Genomic DNA, 25680 nt, shown 5'->3' with positions numbered 1-25680 from the left:
GATGCTTCCTGTGTTTCCCCACTTCCTGGTGTGGCCCTAATTTAAGCCTGCATCTTCTTTTCTAACAAGAGCAAATCTCTCTTCCCTGTTTCCCGGAAGATCCTCCCACTCTGTCTTGATGGCTCTGATGTTATACCGTTGAGTGTCTGATTTTATATTTGAAGAAAACAATAATCCATCTTGATCAAGAAACTTGACTCTTAAAGGTTCAGTTTCTATTGTCTTTGACAAAAACGATTATTCTTTCACCCACGATGTAGGAATTCTTTTATCTAAGAAAATGCCTTTGGATAATTGCAGTACACGACTGTTATGGAACTTCCTAGAATTACTATAAAAATCAGTAAACACACTTCATCCCAGCATCCTGCTTCTCTCTTCTCTGATTGCCCTTAAGACCCCTAGCCGTGGAGTCAGTTCCGACTCATAACTACTATATATACAGAGTAGAACTGCCCCATACAGTTTCCAAGGAGCGCATGGTGGCTTCGAACTGCCGACCTTTTGGTTAGCAGCCTTAGCCCTTTACCACTAGCCATCAACCAAAAAACCAAACCAAACCCAGTGTTGTCCAGTGGATTCCGACTCATAGCGATCCTATAGGACAGGGGGGTAAAACTGCCCCATAGAGTCTCCAAGGGGCGCCTGGGGGATCCGAACTGCTGACCTTTTGGTTAGTAGCCCTAGCACTTAACCACTATACCACCAGGGTTTCCCGCTAGCCAACAGGGTTTCCTTATTAGCGAAGACAGCACTAAAAAAAAAAAAAAAAAAAAAAAATCTTAGTAGGTTTTCCCCGCCCCTCACCCCTCCCAACAATAGGAGAAAGCCAACTGTAGCTTAGAAAAGGGGGAAGCAATGCTACAGCTGGCACTAGCAGCGGAAAAGATGGCCTCGCAGAGGGAGTGCAGAGAGCCTGCACGGCCGGCTAGAAACACAGAAGGGACAGCTGCATGAAGTCTCTCCCAATTCAGAGATTGATAGGCGGTGACAAGGCAGCAGCCCTCGGGCAGAAAGACGCTGAGAGACCTCGTCCCCACAAGGATAACTGTCAGGGGCTACACTTGGCCCACGGCCCACAAAAAGACCGCTAATAGCGGACATTTCCCAAACCCGGAATTGGGTGAGACCGTCTTAGCCAATCTTCTGAGAGGGGTTCGTAACGTCATTGGTTGCTTTCCAGCCATTCTCGGGACGTCATCCCGCAGCGCCGGAAACGGTGTGGCACGGCCGGAACAGAGAGATCGTGTCGGTCTCGGTTGTGTTGAGGTAAGGGAGTCGCTGGCCTGCCTGCTCTGCTGGCCGCGTTAAAAGCTGAGGGTTTGAGGCCTTAGGCCGGGGTAGCCCTTGAGGAATGTGCCTTCATTAACGTGCTCAAAGCTTCCTTCCCGTTTCCCGGTAGGCGTTGCCCCACCTTCGGGCTCTAGGGCTCTTGGCTCCCTATTTCCCTCCTTTAGCTGCCGTGGGTGGTGTTTCAGTGGGCGCTCACTTTGGTCTCTGCTCCACTTCTGGTTTGTTCACGTGTGCCCGGACATCTGAATCTAGCTTGGTCTCAACACAAGTAGAAAAAAGTTTAATTAGAGAGTGGGCACTGGCCTACACAGGGAGGCGGCTCAGCTTGTCGGGAAGGATAGTGTTTCCTTCGGAAACGTTCGCTGAGAGAAACTTATCTTGAGGGCTCTTTACAGTAGACGTTGTACATCGTAGATGACAGCGTTCTCAGCGGGCCTTGTAGGAAGGCCGGAACAAGCAAGCCTTTCCCTATGGTATCAGTGAAAGGTTCACCAAGGCAGGGATATAATTTCCATTTGGAATTAATTTGGTCCAGGTTTGAAGCCTTATGGGAATTTGCCTATTTTGGGAATCATGTGGAATGCTTAGAAACAGGATTTTTCATATGAGTAGACGATACAGATTTGTGCCCTTCCACCTTAGTTGTACCATCAGTGTTGTCCCGTGATTTTTTTTTTTTTTTTAACATGAGCTACTTAGGTCTTGCTTTCATTCTACCTTCACTACGAATAAGGAGCCCTGGTGGCGCAGTGGTTAAGAGCTTAGCTACTAACCAAAAGGTTGGCACTTGGAATCCACCAGCCACACCTTGGAAACCCGATAGGGTAGTTCTACTCTGTCCAATGGGATCGCTGTGAACTAGAATCAAATTTGTTGGCAATGGGTTTGGTTTTTTGCTCCCAAACTGCATTCTGTCCTGGCTTCTTTTATTGTCAACTTCAGTAGTGACCACATGTCCTATTTGCCAATGCTTGACACATGCTTCACTTCTCGATCCATTACTGCACGCTCATCAGTTTCCAGCAAATGCAAACAGATGTCCTCAGAACACATAGCATTTAAAAGTGGGACCTGCTTATAGCATCGTTATCATTGGAGACTTCAAGCTTATGATTTTACATTTATAGCTGACTCCTCATGCTCTTTGCATCATCTCCTTCACAAAAAAACTGCCTTTTGGACTCCTCTTTGGGTCTATATTACATTAACAGCCTCCCGGACTAATTTCCCTGACTCCAGATTTCTCCTCTCTAGCCTGCCTATACACAACTGTTGGCACAGTATTCTTTGAATTCTGCTGTTTCACCTTACTGTGTAGCTCAAATGTTGGCATTTGTCTCCTGTTGATTATATTGTCTAAACTTTTTAGCTTAGTGTTCTTTCAACACCTCTGCCTTTTATGACTCCCTGGTATAGCTCCTCTGGTTTAGTCAACTAAGGCCTGCTTTCCACCCACAACCCATGGCCTGCCTGTACTGAATCTGTGCCATTATTTGTGCCTTTTAAAGCAGAATGCTCCCTCGCACTCCTTTTCTTACTTATCAGTGCTTTGGCTCCTGGCCCTTTCTAACTGGGTGGCTTCCAGAAGCTTTTCCTGACTAATCCAATTCCTATGGATTTGTACATCCTCAGCAGTGATATGCTCACTCTGCTTTGCATTATCTTGTCTTTGCAGAAGGTAATGCAATTCTGATTTTTAAAAATATGGTTTCTTTTCCTAATACTTACGGACACACACCCTGGAGGCATAGTGGTTAAGTGCTACAGCTGCTAACCAGAAGGTCGGCAGTTCGAATCCACTAGGTGCTCCTTGGAAACCCCGTGGGGCAGTTCTACTCTGTCCTATAGGGTCACTATGAGTCGGAATCGACTTGATGGCAGTGGGTTTGGTTTTTTGGTATATGGACACAGTGCTTGTGCAGAGGGCATGATAAGTGCTGTATCGACTGCAGGCTACGTTTCCTAGAGAGGTGATGTTAGAGGCTTCAGCTTTGATAAGAGTCTAGGGAGGCATCTCAAAATCCAGCCCTGACCTCGCCCATAATTCCCTGCTGCTTCCCTGGGTGATTTCATCCTCTCTCTGCTTCAGCTCTAATAACATGTTGATGCCTCTCGAATATATATGTTCTTCTGAGCACCGTACCCATCTATCCCAGCTTGACCCTGGGATGTTCCGCAAGCAACTTAATGTACTGTAATTCTGTTTCAATCTGAAATCATTTCTCTGTCCCCTACCTCTCTATCCCCAAATAATGCCTCCCTGTGTACTCCTCATTTTAACTAATGGGTAGCGTCCAAATTAGAAATCTTGGTGTCTCTCTTTACTCCTTTGTCATTTTCAGATCCAGTCAGTAATTAAGCATCTTCATGATTTCTCCTGATTCTTCTTCCTTTCCACCCCCTTTGCTTCTGCCTTTATTCAGGCCTCATCTGTCTCCTGAATTTCTTGCCTCTTTATCTTCTACTGCTGATACCCTACATGGCCATAAAGGTTGTTTTCCAGTGAAAACCACACTTGGTCTTGTCATTTCCCTGTTCTCAGACCTCTGCTGTCTCTCTGTTGCCCTCAGCATCAGGTCTGAGCTTCTCAACATGGTCATGAGATCTTGCACAAGTTGATCTCTTGCTTCTACAACCATGTCTCCTGTCCCTCTCCTCCAACCCCTGTGCCCCATAGTCGTGCCACGTGGCGTCTTAGTGCATGTGCTCTTCCAGGTGCCTAGGACATCAGCACCTCCACTGTTGATGTGCATTTTGTGTATCGGTGCCACATTCACACTTTAAAAACTGTACATTTGTATATTTATCATGACACTCTTCTGGCAGATGGCAGTACAATGTATTGTTCTAACATCGGTATATTATGGCAGTTAAGGAAGGGAAACTCTCTGATACACATGAAGACACATTATGGCCTGAAGAACATTCTCTCTTCTTACACCCTTAGTTGCCTGCTAGGCAAACTCCTCCTCATCCTTTAAAACCCAGCATAAGTATTCCTTCCTCCTGAAGCCTTTTTTTTGATACTCTCTGCAAGAGAACAATTCCCTGAGCTAATGCACAATTTAGTTAATCCCTTCTTAACAGTGCTTATCATATTATATAGTAATAACTGGAATATGAGTCTGTCTGCCCCCTGCACCCTGAGCCCCTTAAAGACAGGGACAATGTTTTAGTCATCTTTCATCTTAATTGTGGTAAGATGTATATACATAAAATGTAAAATTTGCCATTTTATCCATTTTAATTGTACAATTTGGTGGCATTAATTATATTCACAATGTTTTGCAGCTGCCACTACTATTCTTTTCAAAACTTTATCACCCCAAACATAAACTCTTATTTGTCTAGTGCTGCTATAACAGAAGTACCACAAGTGAATGGCTTTAACAAACAGAAATTTATTCTCTCAAGTCTAGTATGCTAGAAGTCTGAATTCAGGGACCCAGCTCCAGGGGAAGTTTTTCTTTGTCTTCTTGGCTCTAGGGGAAGGTCCTTGTCATCAATCTTCCCCTGGTCAAGGAACATCTCAGCACAGGGACCCTGGGTCCAAAGGATGTGCACTGCTCCTGGCTCTGCTTTCTTGGTGGTAGGGGGTCCCCCATGTCTCTGCTTGAGTTTCCGTTTTATATTTCAAAAGAGATTCACTCAAGATACAACCTAATCTTGTAGATTGAGTCTTGCCTCATTAACATAACAGTCTTATTAATATAGAGGTGGGATTTACAACACAGGAAAATCACATCAGATGACAAAATGGTGAACAACCACACAATACTGGGACTCATGGCCTAGCCAAGTTGACACACATTTTTGGGGGATACAATTCAATCCGTAAGAACTTTATACCCATTGAACAATAACTCCTCTTTCCCTAGCCCCTGGTAACCACTAATTTTTTTGTCTCTATGCATTTGCCTGTTCTTGATATTTCACAAAAGTTAGATCGTACAGTAGCTGTCCTTTGTTGTCTGGCTTATTTCACTTGGCATAATGTTTTCAAGGTTCATTTATGTCATAGTGTATATCAGAACTTAATTTCTCTTTGTGGTTGAAAAATATTGCATATATATACCACATATATAAACATATTGTGTATCCATCTGTTTATGGAATGAATGTTGGTGTACAAGTATATCTGTTTGAGTCCCTGCTCTGTACCTTTGGGTATATACCTAGGAGTGGAATTTCTAGGTCATATGGTAATTCTATCTTTAACATTTTGAGGAACCGCCAACAGATTTCTACAGTGGCTGCACCTTTATTCATCCTTTGATTCTTAGCATGTAGCCCAACATCCAGTACATAGGGTATATCACCAAACCTAGGCACATTGGTTAAGTGATATGGCTGCTAACCAAACGGTCAGCAACTTGAATCCACCGGCCACTCCCTGGAAACCCTATGTCCTGTGGGGTTGCTATGAGTCAGAATTGACTAGACGGGAACAGATTTGGTTTTTTTGATTTTTACAAATATTTGATTGTTTAGCATGATTCAGACACAGGTAAATGTGCACAATATCAGGTAAATACCCATAGTATCTCATTTAACCTCCACAACAGCCTCATGAGGGCTGTCATTATCTCATTTTACAGGGGAGGAAATTGAGACTAGAGGGGTGAAGTCACTTACCTTAAGATGAACAGCTGGTAAATGGTGTGTGAGATGGTGCTGGGGTGTGGCCCTGCAGGACTTGCCATGCTGGTGCAGTTGTTTTTCCAGCGATTCTCTTATTCTTCTGTTTTGTCTCAGGGTAATGATGCGGGTGTGCTGGCTGGTGAGACAGGACAGCCGGCACCAGCGAATCAGGCTCCCACATTTGGAAGCAGTTGTGATTGGGCGCAGCCCCGAGACCAAGATCACTGATAAGAAATGTTCTCGACAGCAAGGTAACTGGCCATAGGAATGTAGAGATGACCATGCTTGGTTCCCCAGGATAAGATGCACATTTCCTGGGTGCTGTTGATGAAAACCTGTCCCCTGCCATAAACAAAACTCAGGGACTGAACTCTTTTGGCCAACACCTGGGCCCCATTCATTCCTAATTCTGCCTTCCCACGTGGTGATATTCAGGATGGGTTGGGTGAATGTTAGAGGCAGGCAGACTCCATCCTGTTAGCACGGGATAATGGAACTGAGGCCTGTATCCTGCTTTGCCCAGGGAAATTCCTCACTGGGCAGTGGGCAAGATGAATTCTGAGGTCTTTAGGTTGAAACTGTGTCTGAGAAGTGATGAAGTGGTTTTGTCCTATACATATTGCCCCGCAAGAGGCTGGTGTCTCAGTAAGACCATAGCTTCCAGCTCTTGAAATGACTTTCCTGGGGTTTAATGAAATGAAAGTCCTTGCTCTCAGGAAAAGCCTTACCATGTACCTCATTTTTTGATAGTTGCATGTACTCACTGCTAACACATCTGCAGTGTGACCCCAATAGCAGGGTTTTCCAAGCGTTCTGGACTTTGAGAGTTGGAGTCTGCAGCACTGGTTACAGACTTTCCCACGAGTTAATGTAAATGGGAGTAAAGCCACGGTTGAGTGGTTAGGCCCAAGAGACAGATGCAGACGCTGCATTTCTCTCTTCCCCTTCTCACAGCATCAGCTGCATGGGACCTACATGCATGCAGGTCTGCCCTCTGCTGTTCTCCCTGGTGAGCAGCTGTGGGGTCTCTTCTTTTCTCCCTGTCTCACCCCAGACACTTACCTAAACTTGCACGTTTAATGTTACATCTGTTTTACCACTACAATCCTCTTTCCAGAACATTCCCTCCACTCCCCTACCCAGGACCAGCTGAGCTTGTTTACCAGGAATGTATCTTTTACCTCTTTGTCTGTTGAACCGAAAAAAAAAAAAAAAGAAAAAAACCCAAACCCATTCCCGTTGAGTCGATTTCAACTCATAGCGACCCTATCGGACAGAGCAGAACTGCCCTGTAGGGTTTCCAAGGAGCACCTAGTGGATTGAACTGCCGACCTTTTAGTTAGGAGGCATAGCTCTTAACCACTATGCCACCAGGGTGTCTGTTGAAGGCATCTGATAGTTTCATATAATAGTGGAAGTCGGATTTAATCCTGAGTCAGTAGCTTGTGAGGGAGGTGGGTCATCTTTCCTGACTGCTGAGTCTGATCCCAAGTGGGTCAGGGGCTCTGGAATAGGGAGATATGTGGGGGTTCGATGAAGCTTGCCTATTGGAATATTAGAGCCAAGAGAGCCATTGCTGTCGAGTCAATTCCAACTCATAGTGACCCTATAGAACAGGTAGAATTGCCCCATAGAGTTTCCAAGGAGTGCCTGGTGGATTCAAACTGCTGAGCTTTTGGTTAGCAGACATAGCACTTAACCACTGTACCACCAGGGTTTCCCATTGGAATATTAGCAGTAGCTAAAGGAGTATGTACACTGTTGAACATTTTATGGAGGATTTGAAGCTCTTAGAAATTGGTGAGGTTTGGAGCCCCAGCCCTCTGTGTAACACGCTCATAGGCCTTGGGGGAGCATCTGTCAAGTTGCTCTCTGGAGTGAGGCTTCACTGTCTTGTAGGGAGAACAGAAGCAGGTGCTTCTTCTAAGTAACATTTAAGTTTAACTTTTTTCCCAATCTCTTTCAGTACAGTTGAAAGCAGAGTGTAACAAGGGATATGTCAAGGTAAAGCAGGTATGTGTATTTCGATGTTACACTTGATGGTTTTCTTATGCTGTTGAATTTAGAGTGTCTGTGCCAGCCAATGAAGGCTATTCTCTCATGTGTGGAAAGGTCTCCTGCCTTTCGAAGGCTTCTCCCAACAAACCTAAATTCCGGGAGTGTTGGGAAATGGGGGAGGAATTGCTTCTGTCAAAGGAATGTAGGGCAGGGGAAAGGGAGAAATTGTTTTTTGACCCTGGACCATGGCCTGGGAGATGTGTTCCAGCCTCTTGGATTTTCTGCAGAAAAATTGGCGATGGTAGCATGCCACAGTACAGATTAACAAGGGTTCTGTGGGTCAGCTTGGTATTATAGCTGATTTAGGAAACTGTTTCTGTGGGGAAAATGTGTTCTAAACTTCCTGTAGCCAGTTTACAAATGAACTTTTGGAAACAGACCCTGTTTTGTAAATGGCTGAATTATAAAAGGTGTTATTGCAGTTGTTAAAACTATCTTCTGATGATTTACTCTATAGGTAGGGGTCAATCCCACCAGCATTGACTCAGTCATAATTGGGAAGGACCAAGAGGTGAAGCTGCAGCCTGGCCAGGTTCTCCACATGGTGAATGAACTTTATCCATATATTGTAGAGTTTGAGGAAGAGGCAAAGAGCCCTGGCCTGGAAACACCCAGGAAGAGAAAGAGGTCAGGTGACAGTGATTCTGTAGAAAGGGATGTTGCCCAGGAAGCTGAGCCAGGGACAGGACTGGATCCCAAGAGCAGCCCTACCCAATGCTCTGTGCCCACAGAGAAGGAGGAAGATGCAGCTACCAAAAAGGTGAGGGTAGGGTTTTTGACAGATGATGTGGAGATTAAAAGATACAATGACGGTTCCAGCATTTTGTACACTGTAAAACCCAGTCATGTAAAGGGGTTATTAACCGCGACGAGGGTTATTAACCGTGATGAAAGAGTTACTTGTTTGTGGGATGAAAATCATTTGGGTGAATGTCCCTTTATTTATTTTTCTCTTGAATTCCTGAGGTAAGCCACTTGAAGGTAGAGCGATAATGGCAGTGGAGTTAACATTGAACCATTTAAAAATGGGTCGATCGTTTATATACGTATAAAAGTTTAGCACTGGAAAAGATTTCCTAGGTCGTATAATTCCCATCCTGATATGAAAGTGGAAACTTAATCAGGCTGTAGATAGAAGTGAGAGGGCAAAGAAGATAACGCAGTTCACATTGTGTACCGTTTTTGGCCTCTATCATGACACCCAGCTCCAAAATAGGAAGAGAGTGGGGAGGGCTTTTAGTCCTACAAGGTAGTAGATGAAAGCAAAGGCAGCTAGTTTAATTTCAAAAACTAACCTTATTTCCAAGTTTGCTGGGACTTTGCTGTTACCCCCTAGATTAACTAATGCCAGATTTAGCTGTTGGCTTTTGTAATTTACATCGCCCTTTTTATGTCTTAGGTATCATTAGGCCACTGGAGTCAAGGTTTGAAGATTTCTATGCAGGATCCCAAAATGCAGGTGAGAATAAATTTCGGGATTAAAGTCTATTTCATGTTTTAAATGACCCTTCCACAGAGGTCATATCTACACTACAAATGAAATCAAAGGAGATCAGTTCTTTGAATGAGATTTGTTTTCTTGGGCTGTTTTGTGAGAACAAATGGCTTTTCCCATTGGCAGTAATGGTAGCAACTGGAATTCTTTGGAAAGAAGCTAAATACTTCAAATGAATCTTCCTTCCCCTTGTCCCTCCTAAACTTCTGGGTACTAGTAAGTTGTGTTAACCTTAGTGTGGTCCCTTTCAAGGGAGCTTTGTATCGTGACTGTAGTTACTGGGTTACCCTGGGGTTAATAGTTAGGCATCATCCTGGAAGGAACTCTGAGTTCTTAAATTATATCCTGGATTAGCGAGGGGCCAGGGCTGATAGGGCTTCTTGGAACACAGGTGTGTGCATCACATTACCCTTGGAGTAGAGAAGAGTATATTCAGATTTATGCCTGTGGCAATTTCACATCAGCTGCATGGAACTATTTTGTATTCCGTATCTTCTGTGTATTCTGTATAGTATGATAGTTGAGAACGCTGACTCTGCAGTCAGCTAGATCTAGGTTTGAGTCCTAGATTTGCCACTTGGTAACTTTGCTCAAGACATTCAACTTATCTGAGTCTCAGCACTCCCATCTAAAAATATTGGGATACTAAAACCTTTTGTACAAGATTGTGGGGGAGATTTAGCGAATTAATGAATATAACAGCACCAGGCACCCAGAAGATGCTCAGTAGATGTCTGTTTCCTTCTCTGTGCCTCTGCTAGGTTTACAAAGATGAGCAGGTGGTGGTGATTAAGGATAAATATCCCAAGGCGCGTCATCACTGGCTGGTCTTACCATGGGCCTCCATTTCCAGTCTGAAGGCTGTGACCCGGGAACACCTTGAGCTCCTCAAACACATGCACACTGTGGGGGAAAAGGTGATTGCAGATTGTGCTGGCTCCAGCAAACTCCGCTTTCGATTGGGCTACCATGCCATCCCCAGCATGAGGTAAACCTGGTGGGTAGTGCTGGTGCCTCCTGGTTCTGCCAAGGTGGACAGGTGGAAACAGGCTGGGCTTGCTGAGTGTGCTGATAGCCCCAAGGCCCAGGGAAGTAGGGTGGGATGGTTCTAAGGCAGATGGGCTGAAGTTTCCACCCTCTGCCTGACTTCCTGGCAAGCCTTGAGTTTCTACTTCTAATTGTAATTCAATCACATGTGGTTTTTTGCTCCTCTCAGAAGTTTCAACCTTTGAGGGCCTGACGTAGCACTAGATGAAGCAGTTGCATCATACTCAGGTTAAGGATGGTGGTCAGTGACTTTTGTCAGATGTTTCAAAAGAGCCCATAGATCATAACTCCAAAATGCTTAAGGACCATGGCTCTGAAGGAAACAAACACCATAGATTTCTATAACGGCAGCTTCGTAGATCTAAGATTTAAAATAAAACGAGAGAGAAGTGTAGAGTTGGTTTCCTTTCGGCTCATTCCCAGAAGGACTTGGAAAGGACTGATGGATTCTTTTCAGAGAATGCAGGCAAGGAGGATCTCCACAGTTCCTTTGAGCTAAGCATCAACAAGATCATCAGACTAATGGGATTTCAGAGTTTTTACCTTGATTTTTTTATTTTTTTTAACCACTCGATACTCTTACATTTTATTTAAGTAGGTAATTATATGACTTAGATTACTGACCGCTTTAACCAAGTGGAACCTTTTTGCCATCCTCCCCATCAAATTCTTTCTTTCAAATTGAGGCATCACTTACCTACAGTAAAATGCTTAAGGTGTGTAGTTTGATCAGTTTTGACAAACGTGTACACCCATGTAACTATCACTCTGGTCAAGATACAGCACATTTTCATCATCTCATCCTAGAAGATTCCCTTGTGCCCCTTGCCAGTCAGTCCTCCCCCACCCCCCAACACTGCCCTGATTTCTTTTAGCATAGGTTAGTTTTGTCTATTCTAGAACTTCATGTAAATGGGCTCATACAATGTGCACACTTTTGTGTCTGGCTTTTTTTTGTTCAGTGTAATTTTGACCTTCATGTTGTTGCATATATCATGGACAGACTTTTTTTTCTGTTGGTTAAATACCTAGAAGTGGATTTGTTGAGTCATAGGGTAGATGTATGCTGTATCTCATTTTATAGATAGATAGACAGACACAGACAGACAGACAGATATTTTTAAATTGTTAAACTGTATTTGAAATTTTAGGAAGAAAACTCACCCATATTCCTATTTCTGTAAAAGCAGAGCCCATGACTAGTTATCTGTTTTCACGTAGTAACCGTGGCGTCTGTACCTTTTTTCATATAAGTGCTGTTGTGTTAGGGAGAATGCTAAAAGCAAGCGCTGTGGCAGGTGTGGGTGGGAAGCAAAATGAGCAGTAAGTCAGTAAGCTACCACTTACCTACCCTTTTATGATCACTCTTCATGATGTGATTTTGAATAGACATTATAGAAAAGAAAACGTAGTAAACAAATATTTCTTATTGTGAAGGTAATATGTTTTCAATTTGAAAACATAATAGGGGAAAGTATGTAGCAAAACGAAGATCTTCCACAGCGTCTTCACAACTGAAACTTTAGACCTCATTTGAATTTCACTGGTTTTCTTCTAATGTCCTTCTGCTCCAGGATACATTCCAGGATCACACATTGCATTTATTTTTCACGTCTCCTTAGTCTCCCTCAATTGGTGTTAGTTTTGCTTTCTTTCCTGGTTCAAATGACCTTGAGACTTTTGAGGAGTACTGGCAAGTTTTGTGGAAACCCTGGTGGCGTAGTGATGAAGTGCTACATCTGTTAACCAAAAGGTTGGCAGTTCACATCCACCAGCTGCTCCTTGGAAACTCTGTGAGGCAGTTCTGCTCTGTCCTGTAGGGTCACTATGAGTCGGAATCAACTTGTTGGCAACAGGTTTGGTTTTGGTTTGGGCCAGTTTTGTACGGTATCTCATTTTGGGCTTATCTGATGTTTTTTCATGATTAGACTGAGGTTGCGCTTTTTTTTAGCCGAAAACTCCATAGAAGTGATGTTATGTCTTTCTCAGTGCATCCTATTAGAAGTGTGTTCCATTGGTACGGTGATGTTAACCTTGATCACTTGGTTAAGGTGGTGTCTGCCAGGTTTCTCCATTCAAAGTTACTATTTTTCCATTTGTAATTGATAAATATTGTGGAGGAGATATGTTTTGAGATTACACTATTATCTTATTTCTCACTAAACTTTTGCCCGGTGATTTTGGTATCTCTTGGTGGATCTTGCCCACAACATTGTTAATATGATGTTTGCCCAATGATTATTTTCTGTTTCTCTCATTCCTTCTGATTATTAATTGGAATTTTTCTGTATGATAGCACTGTCCTTTCTCCATTATTTATTCAGTTGTTTGTTTATCACTATGGACTCGTGAATACTTATTACATAGGTTATAATTCATTACCATCATTACTTTGTTAGTCAAAGTGTTTCATCCTTAGCCATTATGAACTCCTTAAGCTTGGATCCTGTGTCATTTTGACATGCCCCCACAACTTTTTTTTTTTTAATTGTGGTTAATATATATGTAACAAAACATTTCCCATTTCAACATTGTTTTCATGTACAGTTAAATGACATCATATCGTTCAACCATCACCCTTATCCATTCCCAAGTTACATGATCATCCTATATATTTTTAGCACTTCCTTATTTTCTGGCCCCACAAGATGTCCAGGCTCATCTTGTATTCGTCCTGTCCCAGCTATGGGATGGACCACTTCTCCAAGGAGCCCTGGTTACTTTTATTGGAGAGTAGTATTTATATATAAACCAAGACCTGGGCACTAGGTTTCTGTAATGAGAGAAGTGGTTGATTCTGGGGTATCATTGCTCATAGGCCCTCTCAGCAGATAGAGCTAGGAAATATATGAGTGAATACTAAAACATAAATAGCACATCTGCATTGATTTCAGACCAGCACCACAGGGGTCATTCTAGTCTTCCCCCTTTCCCTATTTGTAACTTCTTTCTCCAACAGAGAAACCTGGCTCTCATTAGCTATAATAGATTCACTTATTTGTTCAATCTTAGTATACATATAAAATAGTTACAGAACTGCTAACCTGTGAGAAAGACATTACTAATTAGTACATAATTTGTGTACAGTTCTTTTTGTCTTTAGCCTTACAGTATCCAGTTCTAATACTGTTTTCTGAAGTTACTTAGATTAGCTATTTTTTTCCCATCCTTTTCAGTGTGGTTTCATTATTCATTTATAATCCAATTAAGTTTATTTGTTACTGCTTACGTTCCATTTTGATTTCCCCCATATACTGCTTGATTTTGATAACTTACTGGGGAAATGTGAAACATTACTATCATTCCAAGAGTCAAAACTATACAAAAAAGCATTCTATCAGATTTAATAAGCCCAGAACACAACTCTTGATGTGCTTTTCCAAATCTGCTATTCCCTGCCTTCTCCATCTCAGCAAGTGGGACCAGCCAGTGTTTTAGACCAAACCCACAACTAATCCTTTAGTAAGCCCTGCTGGATCTATTCCAAAATATATTTGAAATTGGACTGCTTCTCACCCTCTCAGCTGCTACAGCTCTAGTTTAAACCACACTCTTTTCTGGCCTGGGCTACTGCAACAGCTTCCTAACTGGTCTCCCTGTGTCCCTCTTACCTTCCTTACAGTCCTTACTCCACACCACAGCCACAGTGATCTTTCAAAAGTATGAATCATGTATCAGCGCTCCTCTGCTTAAAATCCTTCAGTGGCTCCCCACTGTGATCAGAATAAAATGCGAATCCCTTGTCTGTCTGTAAGAGCCTTTATGATCTGGCCTCTACCTAGTCTCTAACCATTCTCTTTTTTATTTACCACGCTTGACCACATTAACCTTCTTTATGTTCCTTGGTTACAACAAGCTTTTTCTCGTCTCAGGGCCTTTGTGCTTGTCCTCCCCTCTTCCATGAAACACTCCTCCCTCAGACCTTGTTTGCCTGGCTACTTTCTCAGCTGAAATCACTGCCTGGGAGAGGCCTTCTGTGAACACACTAACTAGTAAAGAGGCAACTTCAACCCCAGACACTCACTGTCCCATTTCCTAGTTTTATTATTTCTTAGCAATGATAACGATTTGAATTTCCTTTATTTATATGCTTATTGTATTTTTCCCTTCATTAGAATGTAATTTCTATAAGGACAGAGGCTTTTCCTGTCTTACTCATTGCTAAATTCCTGGTGCCTAGAATAGTGCTTGGCACCTTGTAGGTACTTAAGTATTAAATACTGTTAAGTGAATGAATGAATGAATTGGATTCATACTATCCATACTGTATGCACCCCTACTTCTGCTGTTTGTCATTTTGATTTAACCGTAGTTTTTAATGGTCGGTTTTTTTTTCCTTTCAACTAGCCATGTGCACCTTCATGTGATCAGCCAGGACTTTGATTCCCCCTGCCTTAAAAACAAAAAACATTGGAATTCTTTCAATACGGAATACTTCTTAGAATCACAAGGTAAGCCATGTTCTTTGATTTCCACATTTGTTTCACTTTCTCAGCTGTTCTTCTATTTGATTCAGTTGTTTTTGTAAATAATAACCTGACCTCAAAAACCCATGTGCAACTCTGTGTTCTCTGTAAAGAGAGCTCCATTAAGAGAAACCGGGTTATTTGGATTGTAGTAGAATTGCCATTTTGCTGTAAACAGCCTTCTTGGGTGACTGAGAAAGCTGTTTCATCAGGGTCTAAATGGTGTTCTATTGTAACAGGAGGGGATTTAAGTTGTCCTGAGGATTATTGGAGTTCACAGACGGGAAAGCTCTCAACAGTCCTTTGTCTCTTCTGCCATCAGCTGGGTGGGAGCTCAGGGGTTACCTCATGTCCAAAGTGGTTCTTTGACAGGGGAAGGCTGTGTATATGTACCAAAAAAACCCTCAAACTCGTTGCTGTCGAGTTGATTCCAACTCGTAGCGACCCTATAGGACAGACTAGAACTGCTCCAAAGGGTTCCCATCAGCTGATGGATTCCGACTGCTGACTTTTTGGTTAGTAGCCGTAGTGCTTAACCATTACACACGTAGAAGGTGGCATTTCCTGATTATATATTATAGAATTTGAGTATGCTGGGGTATTAACAATGATAGCTACCATTTACCAAGGGCCAGCAGGGGTAAAGCACTGTGATAAGCCCTCGACATAGTTCCATGGATTGCTTAGGGTGTGTCCGAAGACATGGAGTCATCTCAAGATAGGTTGTTCATTTTAGAAGCTCATCAAGCCCGTTTTCCTAGCAGGGAGTCAATTGTCAATTGTAATTGACAACAGTTCACAATAATCGGTGGTGCAACCCTACCCTTACTCAATGTGATTTTCAGAACTTTAAGGTATCTGGCATATCTTGATTTGGAGGCACATTTTCTGTTTTTGATATACCAGCCTTCCAGAGTAGCTGGAATCTGAACTTTTTCTCTTGCCTGCAGCTGTGATCGAGATGGTACAAGAGGCTGGCAGAGTGACTGTTCGAGATGGGATGCCCGAGCTCCTGAAGCTGCCCCTTCGTTGTCATGAGTGTCGGCAGCTGCTACCTTCTATTCCTCAGCTGAAGGAGCATCTCAGGAAGCACTGGCCGAAGTGACTCTGAGGAGACCGAACTTCTGCAGCAAGTGTGGCCAATCCTTTGGCACGAACTCCTGGCACTTGTTTTGGATTGCTTGTGAACTTTTACTTATTTCTTGAATTAAAACATGGCAGCTTGTTCAGAAAGTTTGTTCTATTATCTGTCTATTTATTTTTAATATTATTTATTTTGTTGTTCATCCAACCTTCCTGGCTCCAGGAAGTCTGGAGTTCATTGGAAATTTGAAATTCTGTTCTGCATATTCCCCTTTTGACCAGGATTCTTCTATGGAATCTTTGATCAAAATGTTCAGTAATGGTAGCTGGGCATCATCTAGGTCTTTTGGTCTTATGACAACGGAGATGGTTGTGAATGAAGGCAATTAGCCACACAGTCCATAGCCTCCCTGTGTTCCTGACTCTCTTTCTTCCTCTGTTTTTCCAGGAGAATAGAGACCAATTGTTGTGCCTCGGATGGCCGCTTACAAGCTTTAAGACCCCAGGACTACACATCGAACAAGGAGGTAGAACAGAGGCACTAAACATGTTACATTAGGCCTATTAACTGGGATGTCTCATGAAATCATGACCCTGAACCTCCAAATCAAGAAACCAAATCCCATGAGGTTTTTGGTTTTACATGTTCAGCTTCAGCAGCTCCTCTTCCTTTTTTGTCTTTGTTGTAAATATATCTATTACACAACTTTTGCCAATTCAGCTTTTTACAGGTGTACAACTTATTGACAGCAGTTACAATAATCGGCAGTACAACCCTACCCTTATTCAAATAATGTGGTATTTCCATCACCGTTAACCTCCCCTCTTCCTCCTTTCTTCCTGCCCCTGGTAAGCACTAATAAACTTTGTTTTCTATACATTTGTCATTTCTTTTATATGAGTCGGGTCATATAATATTTGTCCTTTTCGATTGACTTATATCACTCAGCGTAATTTCTTCAAACTCCATCCATGTTGTAGCATGTACTGGCTGAGTAGTACAGTATTCCATTGTATATATGTACCACATTCTGTTTAGCCATTCATCTGTTAATGGGCATTTAGGTTGTTTCTGCCTTTAGGCTATTGTGAACAGTGCTGCAGTGAACATTCACGTACAAATCTCTGTTTGAATCTCTGCTTTCAAGTTTTTTTGGTATATACCTAGGTGTGGAATTGCTGGGTCATATGGTGGTTTTTTTCCCACAATGGCTGTACCGTTTTGCATTCCTGCTAACTATGGGTAGGGATTCCAGTTTCCCTACATCCTCACCAACATTTGTTGTTTTCTGTTTTTTTTTTTTACCTTAGCCATCCTAGTGGAAGTGAAATGGCATCTCATTGTGGTTTTGATTTATATCTCTGATGGCCGTTGACACTGAGCATCTTTTCATGTGTTTGGTGGCCATTTGAATATCCTCTTTGGTGAAGAGTTGTTTTGGTGATTGAGTTGTCTTTTTGTTAAGTTGTCAAAGTTTGATACATATATTTTGGTTATTTGGTTCTTGTTGGATATATGGTTTCTGAAGATACTCTACTGGTTGGTAGCTTGTCTTTTCACTTTCCTGGCAAAGTCTTTTGATGAACAAAAGTTAGTAATTTTTATGAGGTTCCATTTATTATTTTGCATTTTGTGCTTTTGCTATTATAAAATTGTTAAAAACTAGGCTTGACAATGTTGCCCCTGCTTTTTCTGCTAAGAATTTTATGGTTTTAGTTTGCACATTTAGGTCCTTAATCCATTTTGAATTTGTCTTTTAGTAACGGTGTGAAGCATGGATCCTGTTTCATTTTTTCTGCACGTGGAAATCCAGTTTTTCTGCACCATTTATTGAAGAGACACTTCTTTCCCCATGGAATGGACTTAGCACCTATGTCAAAAATCAGTTGATCATAGATGTGTGGGGTTATTTCTGGGCTCTGAATTCTATCCTATGGTTCTGTGTGTCTATTGTTATACCAATACTGAGCTGTTTTGATTACTGTAGCTGTATAGTATGTTTTAAAATTAGGAAGTCTGAGTTCTCCTCCTTTGATTTTCACTTTCAACATTGCTTTAGCTATCCTGGGCCTCTTGGGATTCCATAGGAGCCATTGTGGTGCAGTGGTTAAAGTGCTCAGCTGCTAACCAAAAGGTCGGTGGTTCGAACCCACCATTCGCTCCACAGGATAAAGATGTGGTAGTCTGCTTCTATAAAGATTTAAAGCCTTAGAAACCCAGTGGGGCAGTTCCACTCTGTCCTGCAGGGTCACTATGAGTTGTAATTGACTCAACAGAAGTGGGTTTGTTTTGGGTTTTGGTACCATTACTTATAAAGCTGAGCATTGGTTTTTCTATTTCTGTAAAGAAGGCTATTAGGATTTTAATTGGGAATTGTGTTGAATCTCTAGATTGCTTTGGGTAGTATTGACATCTTAACAATACTAAGTCTTCCGATCAATGAACATGGGACACCTTTCCCTTTATTTAAGTCTTCTTTCATCTCTTTAAGCAGTGCTTTATAGTTTTCATTGTATAAGTCCTTCATGTCCCTGGTTAGATTTATTCCTCTGTATTTTATACTCTTTGACGTTATTGTTAATGGAATTATTTCTCTAATTTCCCTTTCAGATTTTTCATTGCTGATGTATAGAAACCTGTCTTAATTATCTAGTGCTGCTATAATGGAAACACCACCAGTGAGTGGCTTTAACAAACAGAAATTTATTTTCTGACAGTTTAGGAGGCTAGAAATCTGAGTTCAGGGTACCTCCTCTAGGGGAAGACTTTCTTTTTCTGTTGGCTATGGAGGAAGGTCCTTGTCTGTTTGAGCTTCTGCTCCTGGGAGATCTTGTGGCTTAGCATCTCTCTTCTGCTTGTTTGATTTCTTTTATATCTCAAAAGAGATTGGCTCAAGATACACTGTACACTAGTAGTCCCTCATTAACGTAACAAAGACAACCCATTCCCATATGGAATTAATAACCACAGGCATAGAGGTTAGAATTTACAACACATATTTTTGGACATAATTCAATCCATATCGTTCCACGCTTTGATCCCCCCCAAATTCATGTCCTTGCCACATGCAAAACATTTATACCCTCACATCATCCAAAAAGTCTTAAATCCATTTCAAGTCTAAATTCTCATCTTCTGAATCATCTTATCAAATATGGGTGAGACTTTGGGCATATTCCATTGTGGGACAAAATTCCTTTTCATCTGTGAACCTGTGAAATGTAGAGTTTATCTGTTTCCAAAATACAACGGTGGAACAAGCACATGGTAGACATTTCTATTACAAATGGGAGAAATTGGAGGGAAAGAAGGGATAACAGGCATCAAGCAAGTCCAAAACTGAGCAGAACAAATTACATTAGTTCTCTGAGACCATCTGGGCAATGACCCCACCCTCCAGACTCTGGGTGTTGGCCATGGCCTCTGAATTCTAGGTGGAGGCCCCTCTGCCCTGGGTTTCAGCTCCACCTTCCAGGCCCTCTGGGTTGGAAACTCTGCTCCCTCAGCTTTAGGCAGCCCCATTCTCCTAGTCCATCTAAGTGGCTACCTCACCCTGTTGGGCCTGACAGGCCCATTCTTCTGCCCCATGGGCATGGAAGCCCTGCCCCCTCAGCTTTGGGCAACGTCCCCATCCCCTGGCACACCTTACCAGGGGCCCCCCACTCTCCAGAGCTGAGTTGGTGAAGATTTGACTCTGAAACCTAGGAGGTTGTGGTCCTATCCTTTGAGATCCAGGAGACTGGGACTCCACCATTTGAAATCCTAGAGGCCATGACCCCACCCTTTGAGACTGAGGCAGCTCTACTTCCTGTGCTCCTTCCAACAGTTCTGCTGATCTCTGAGCTGCTCCAGGGATGGTCCTTTTCTTTTCTTGAAGGACAACAGGTGTAGCTCCTTGGGGCTGTTTCCTGCCTGTAGAGGAAGAAGCAGACAGAGTTCTTTCCCTTTTTTTCTCTGTCCCCTTCAGTCTTGGCTGTTGGGTTTTCGGCTGTAGTAGCTGGTTAGATCCATTACTCACAGGCTTAATCTCTTTAACAATAGGTTGTGTAGCCATGTCCTTGGTGAATATTCAAGAACAGGTGTCCTCAGTTTGAACAACAGAATTTCCCAAATCTTTAAGTTCTGTTTTCAGATTTCACGGTTCTTTTTAAAGTCCATCGCTTTCCTCTTGCATTTTGCTATAAGTGGCAAGGAGAAAGCACACGGCCCCTTTAACAACTTGTTTAGAAATCTTATCAGCCAGATATCCAAGTTTATCACTTACGAGTTCTACCAACTTTTGAACATAATTGAGACAAGTTCTTTGCGACTGCATAAAAAGCATCACCCTTCGGCCATTGTCCAAACACATGTTCATCATTTTTCTTTTAAAGTCCCACAAGAAGTACATTCAAGGTGCACATTTCTAGCAACATTCTGTTGCTGGTGCCATATGTATTCTCTAAGAGGGTACTTTCTCTTTAGCTCTTCTTGCTTCCTTCTGAGCCCTTACTGGAATTGCCTTTGATGTCCATAAGTCTACCAACAGTCTCTTTAAGGCAATCTAGGCTTTTACTATTATGGATCTTAAAACTCTTCCAGTTTCTACCCATTACTCAATTCTAAAATGGTTTCCACGTTTTAGGTATCCGTTAAGTAACACCCCACTCCTGGTACCAAATTCTGTCTTAGTTATCTAGTGCTGCTATAACAGAAATACCACAAATGGGTGGCTTTAACAAATTTATTTTCTCACAGTTTAGGAGGCTAGAACTCCAAATTCAGGATTTTGGCTGTAGGGGAAGCCTGTCTCTGTCTGTTGGCTCTGAAGAAAAGTCCTTGTCTCTTGAGCTTCTGCTCCTGGGTGATCTTCATGTGGGTTGGCATCTGTCTTTTCCTCTGCCACCATCTCTCTTCTGCTTGCTTGTTTAATCTCTTTTATATCTTAAAAAAGATTGACTCAAGATACACCCTACACTAATCCTGCCTCATTAACATAACTAAGACAACCCATTCCCAAATGGCATAGAGGCTAGGGTTTACAACACATATTTTTTTGGAACATAACTCAATCTATAGTATCAACTGATTTTTGTTGACTTTGTACCCTGCAACTTTGCTAAATTCCTCTATTCTAGAAGTTGCTTGTTCTAGTCTTGAGTGGCCACAATGTGGGGTGACTCGAAATAGTTCAGGAATTAGAAATTTGAATTTGCTGTGAATGTGTTCTCTGGTGAGCGTAGCTGGGACTCATATATAATTGTGCTTTCTGGTATTGAGGGGTGGATTTGCACTACTCTGCATGTGCCCCATGTAGCCAAAGTGTGTGTGACTGAGCAGCTCTCTCCATTGAAAAGGGGCATGGGAATTCAGCCTCATGAAATAATCCCACATGGTACCGGGTCAGGCCTATTCTTTAGTTATCAACCCTCGTACTTGCAGCAGGCCCTCTTCCTGATCTGTAAAAGTTGCTCAAATGTGTCAAGCAATTCTAGTTTCAGACCATATAGTTAGCATTTATTGTACTTAATTTGGTCTTTCCATGTCAGGTCTGACTAATGGGAGCAAAGCCGTGTCCAAACTGACCTAATGCAGAGTATAGAAACAGAGGGCTGTGTATATAGTATTTCTATTCCTTACTTTTCATTTACCCTTCCTCCCTCGGATTATGTGGCACCCTTTCATCAGAGCAGTCTGAATGGTCTCTTTTTTATTCCGAAGGTGCTGATAGGTTTTAACTGGCCTTAACTTGTTCTGTAACTTTCTTTTTCCCTCTTTTGTGGGGAGGCTTAGTCTCTCTCGTCCTTTCATTCCCTCCTATCCAAGACCACCTAAATGTTCCTTTCTCAGGAAGCCTGTGTCATTAATTCTCCTTCACTCTGAGCAAAGGGTCTAGAATGAGGGGGCGGGGGAATGGAGTTTTCTTCTAATATAGGAACTTCTAATAAAGTTCCCGATTGGTGAGGAAATACTCAGCCATATGTTCACAGTTCAGCTGTAAAGTCTTGCTGGCTTGCTTGGATCTGTTGCTTGAAAATAAAGTTCCTTTGAGGCATCTCTGTTAAGTAGTTGAAAAGTATTGGAAATTCAGCTGGCAATCACAAAATGAGTTCTGAGGTACAAAAAGGTACCTATTGAATGAAAAGATTGCACAGAACCAAAGCCTCAATTTTCCCTCAGAACAACCTTGGATGCAACGGTTGGATCAAGTTGACTTTTTATAAATTTAATTTTGTTGTGGTGAAATATATATAACGAAATGCCATTTCAACCATTTTCATGTGTGTGATTCAGAGACAATAATTATGCTCACTGTTTTGCAACCATCACCACTGTTTCCAAATTTTTTCATCACCCTTGACAGAGACTCAGTGCCCTTTAAGCAATACCTCCCTGTTTGTCCCTCCCACCTGTCCCTGGTAACCACTAGTAAACTTTGGTCTCTATGTATTTGCTTATTCTAGATATTTTATGTATAAATAGGATACAAAAGTGGGATCAAGGAATATCTGTCCTTCTGTGACTGACTTATTTCACTCAGCATGATGTTTTCAAAGTTCATCCATGTCATAGCATGTATCAGAATTTCACTTGTCTTTATGGTTAATCAAGTCAATTTTTGGATAATATCAAACTGAAGGTAAAGGGAAAATAAAAAATTGTTTTTGATCAAATTGTCGATCTATTTGGGAATGTGTCTTCTTTTATTCTTGAGTTTGTAAAAAAACAAAAAAATAAAACACCCTTAACAAGCTTACGTCTAGAGAGGGGAAACATCTATCCTAGAGACCACATTTGACCTTATTGCCTTTCAAAAATGAGATGCCGCAGTGATTGCTTGTGAAAGTGTGTGTAGTAATAACTAGTAATAATTAATGATAATAGCAGCTAACATTTGTCTAAATCCTATGTGCCAGGTATAATGATAAGGACTTTATTAAAATAATTTCATTTAATCCTTATCATACATAATTTTGTTTTCCCCCTTTTATGGATAAGGGTATAATAATCTATAAAGGTCCCTTGTTCCAAAGTCAGTCTTGGCTCTGGTGCATCAAACTCATTATTTTCTCCAAGAGTTGAACAATATAAATGCAGTACTAACCAGCAGGGATCTTAAACCCCAGGGGCCTTGAGCTGTGCTAACCAAAAGCTTTCTATGGGGTTTCATCGATTTCCTTGAGGTCTTTAATACCTCTTTTGTCTATCTGTGGAAATGCTTGTGGCGTAGTGGTTAAGTGTTACAACTGCTAACCAAGAGATTGGCAGTTCAAATCTGCCAGGCACTCCTTGGAAACTCTGTGGGGCAGTTCTACTTTGTCCTAGAGGGTCGCTATGAGTTGCAATCGACTGGACGGCAGTGGGTTTGGTTTTTTGGTTTGTCTATCTGTCACGACCCAATATCTTTCATCTCTGTTTTCTGTCCTCTCTGCACTCCAAGAATGTAATCCTCACTTTATTAAACCACCTACCCATAGTTATTCTTATATATAACATATATATATCCATATCCATAGTTACCCTTATGTATACTCATACATGTCTTGATGTTACTGGCCTATGAAAACCAAGTGAGGTTGCCACTTTCTTTCTCCGGGAGGGGGGAATTTTTTCCTAACTATCAATTTCATTCATGGCTACCAGATTATTCATGTTTTTAAACTTCTTTCTCATTTTTAAAGTGGTTGTATAATCTATGTGCAGTAAAGGACACAGATTTTAAGTGTTTTCATTTTTACGACTGTATAATCACCATTCTTTTCTACCTTCCCAGAAAACTCCTCCCTGCCCCAGGGAATAAGTAAGAATACAGAGTGTATATCACTTTACAGGGTGGGGACCCTGTTTCTCACCAGACTGAGGCTCTCTAGGACAGATGTTGTTCTTTGCTTTTCTATCACATACCGAGTACAATTCAGAGAGCCTGGGCCATAGCAGTATCTCCATAAAATTTTGATGGGTAAATTTGAAAACTGTGCCATACATTTTGAAAGCATAGAGAAAACAGAACTCTTTCTGTTAGAGCTATCAACTGTCAAGTGTGTTGGTTCGGATTCTGATAAACATCTTGCTGCCATTGCTTATGGGCAGAGTAGCTCTGACAGGTCAGAATTAGTGGAACATGAGCATGTTAACATTTTCTCACACAATGTTCCAGATATTTCCTATTATCAATCTTTGCTAACAAATGTGATTAAGGCTTTTGGAGTTTCCCATGTCTTTTCTGCGAAGGGTCTGTTTTCTGGGTTTGCTATCTCTGGCCACCTGATGGCAGCCTTTGAACAATAAATTCTTCTGTTTTTATAATCCAGAACGTTTTTTACAGAGTCTTATTCAAAGTTTTACATAATTCTTTTATGTTTCAGAGTCAAATAAAGTATGTAAGGGGATTTTAAATCAAGTTAATGTGTGCTTCACATGAGTATAGAAATTTGAGAGAAAACGAGGGTGTAGGTAAGAATACAAAATGGACAAAATTGATTGATAGGGGAAGTAGTTCAGCTTAGAGGTTAAATAGACCCTGGAATTGGCTAGAGCTGAGGTTGAAATCTGATTCTGGCACTGATCAGATGAGGGTTTGGGGGCAAGTCAAGTGTATGGTAGGCATTGAATACATGCTAGCTCTTGTCTCCTCTTATTTCATAATTTGACCCCAAGGTTAGTGACTCTTTTCCTTGTCACAAGTATAACTAGGAGTAGCACTGGGAGCAGGGACTTATCTTAGGCATCTTATCGAGAAGGGATGTGTTTTTTATGTTGACATAATTGTTGTTAAGCCTCTGATGGCTAAATATTAGAGGAAATGCTGTAAAAGCAAGACAAATGACATCAAGAAGGTTAAGGTCTGTGTGCATTTTTCATGGGCCAGCTCCTGCTCCCCAAACCTCCCTCTGCTGTAAGACCCTAGTTTTCTCTCTGTCCTCCAGCTTTTCCAAGGCTTCCGTCTAGTGACCAGGCAGAATAAATGCCCTAACCCCAAACAGTGCTAGAGTATTAGAGCTGGAAAAGACTTTACAAATAGGGGTTCCTGACATTTTGAGAGAATCACAGACTCTCAGAATTTAGTGAAAGGTGAGGACCCTCTCCCCATCCATTTTGCATACAAAACCAAGGAAAATGCCCCACAACCAATCATCCCTGGATTCCCTAGGGAAGTTCTCAATTGGTGTGTATATGTGTGTGTGTGTATGTGTGTAGGTATGCCCCCTTGGCCCCCATCTGATAGTATTTTTTTTTCCCCAAAACCACACACAGAAAGTAGCTCTGCTACTGATGAGAGTGCATCTAATCCCTCCTGCCACTGGGATAGACAAATGGTTAATCCCTTGCCTTAGGAAACTATTCAAACTCCCAAGTCTAGTAGTCTGTGGTATCCCATTGAGGGGTTGGGGACACAGAAGTGATTGTTATAGCCTCAGAGACAAAACTTTTGTCCTTACCAATCATCAAGAGTGCTTACATTTCCAAGTTCATGGTGGAAGACAATATGCTAAAATGTTAATTAGTGGTTCTCTCTGGATGCAAGAATTTGGGCAATTTAAATTTTGTTAACCTGTTTTGCCTATTTCTGAATTATTTGGGAAAGTCATGCTGGCTCCATTTGTGTTTTTTCCAGC

The 25680-nt window shown here is 41.8% G+C and overlaps 1 protein-coding gene across 4 annotated transcripts; it reads left to right on the top strand.

Moving 5' to 3' along the window:
• Nucleotides 1-879: 879 nt before the first annotated feature.
• On the top strand, nucleotides 880-22706 carry APTX (aprataxin). Of its 4 annotated transcripts, none has more exons than XM_049897064.1 (8): nucleotides 880-1269; nucleotides 6049-6185; nucleotides 7901-7947; nucleotides 8450-8536; nucleotides 9392-9451; nucleotides 10249-10475; nucleotides 14882-14985; nucleotides 15951-22706. In XM_049897064.1, the coding sequence occupies exons 2-8, from the start codon at nucleotides 6053-6055 to the stop codon at nucleotides 16103-16105; spliced, it is 813 nt and encodes a 270-aa protein (XP_049753021.1). In that variant the 5' UTR covers nucleotides 880-1269; nucleotides 6049-6052; the 3' UTR covers nucleotides 16106-22706. The 4 variants fall into 4 exon arrangements, with proteins under 4 accessions (XP_049753021.1, XP_049753020.1, XP_049753023.1 ...); XM_049897063.1 differs by having other exon boundaries at nucleotides 8450-8752; XM_049897066.1 differs by lacking the exon at nucleotides 8450-8536.
• The last annotated feature ends 2974 nt before the right edge of the window (nucleotides 22707-25680 follow it).

This window comes from Elephas maximus, chromosome 9 (genome assembly GCF_024166365.1).
Source record: "Elephas maximus indicus isolate mEleMax1 chromosome 9, mEleMax1 primary haplotype, whole genome shotgun sequence".
In the NCBI taxonomy this organism is placed as follows: domain Eukaryota; kingdom Metazoa; phylum Chordata; class Mammalia; order Proboscidea; family Elephantidae; genus Elephas; species Elephas maximus.
The sequence above is the reverse complement of the archived record's forward strand: the minus strand, read 5'-3'. Positions and strand labels throughout refer to the sequence as shown.

Bases quoted from the DNA above. Each gene is read 5' to 3' on its own strand.
- APTX (XM_049897063.1), top strand. From the start codon at position 6,053: ATGATGCGGGTGTGCTGGCTGGTGAGACAGGACAGCCGGCACCAGCGA. The intron at 9,452-10,248 runs GTGAGAATAAAT...TGCCTCTGCTAG, and splicing joins TGCAGGATCCCAAAATGCAG to GTTTACAAAGATGAGCAGGT. The intron at 14,986-15,950 runs GTAAGCCATGTT...TCTTGCCTGCAG, and splicing joins ATACTTCTTAGAATCACAAG to CTGTGATCGAGATGGTACAA.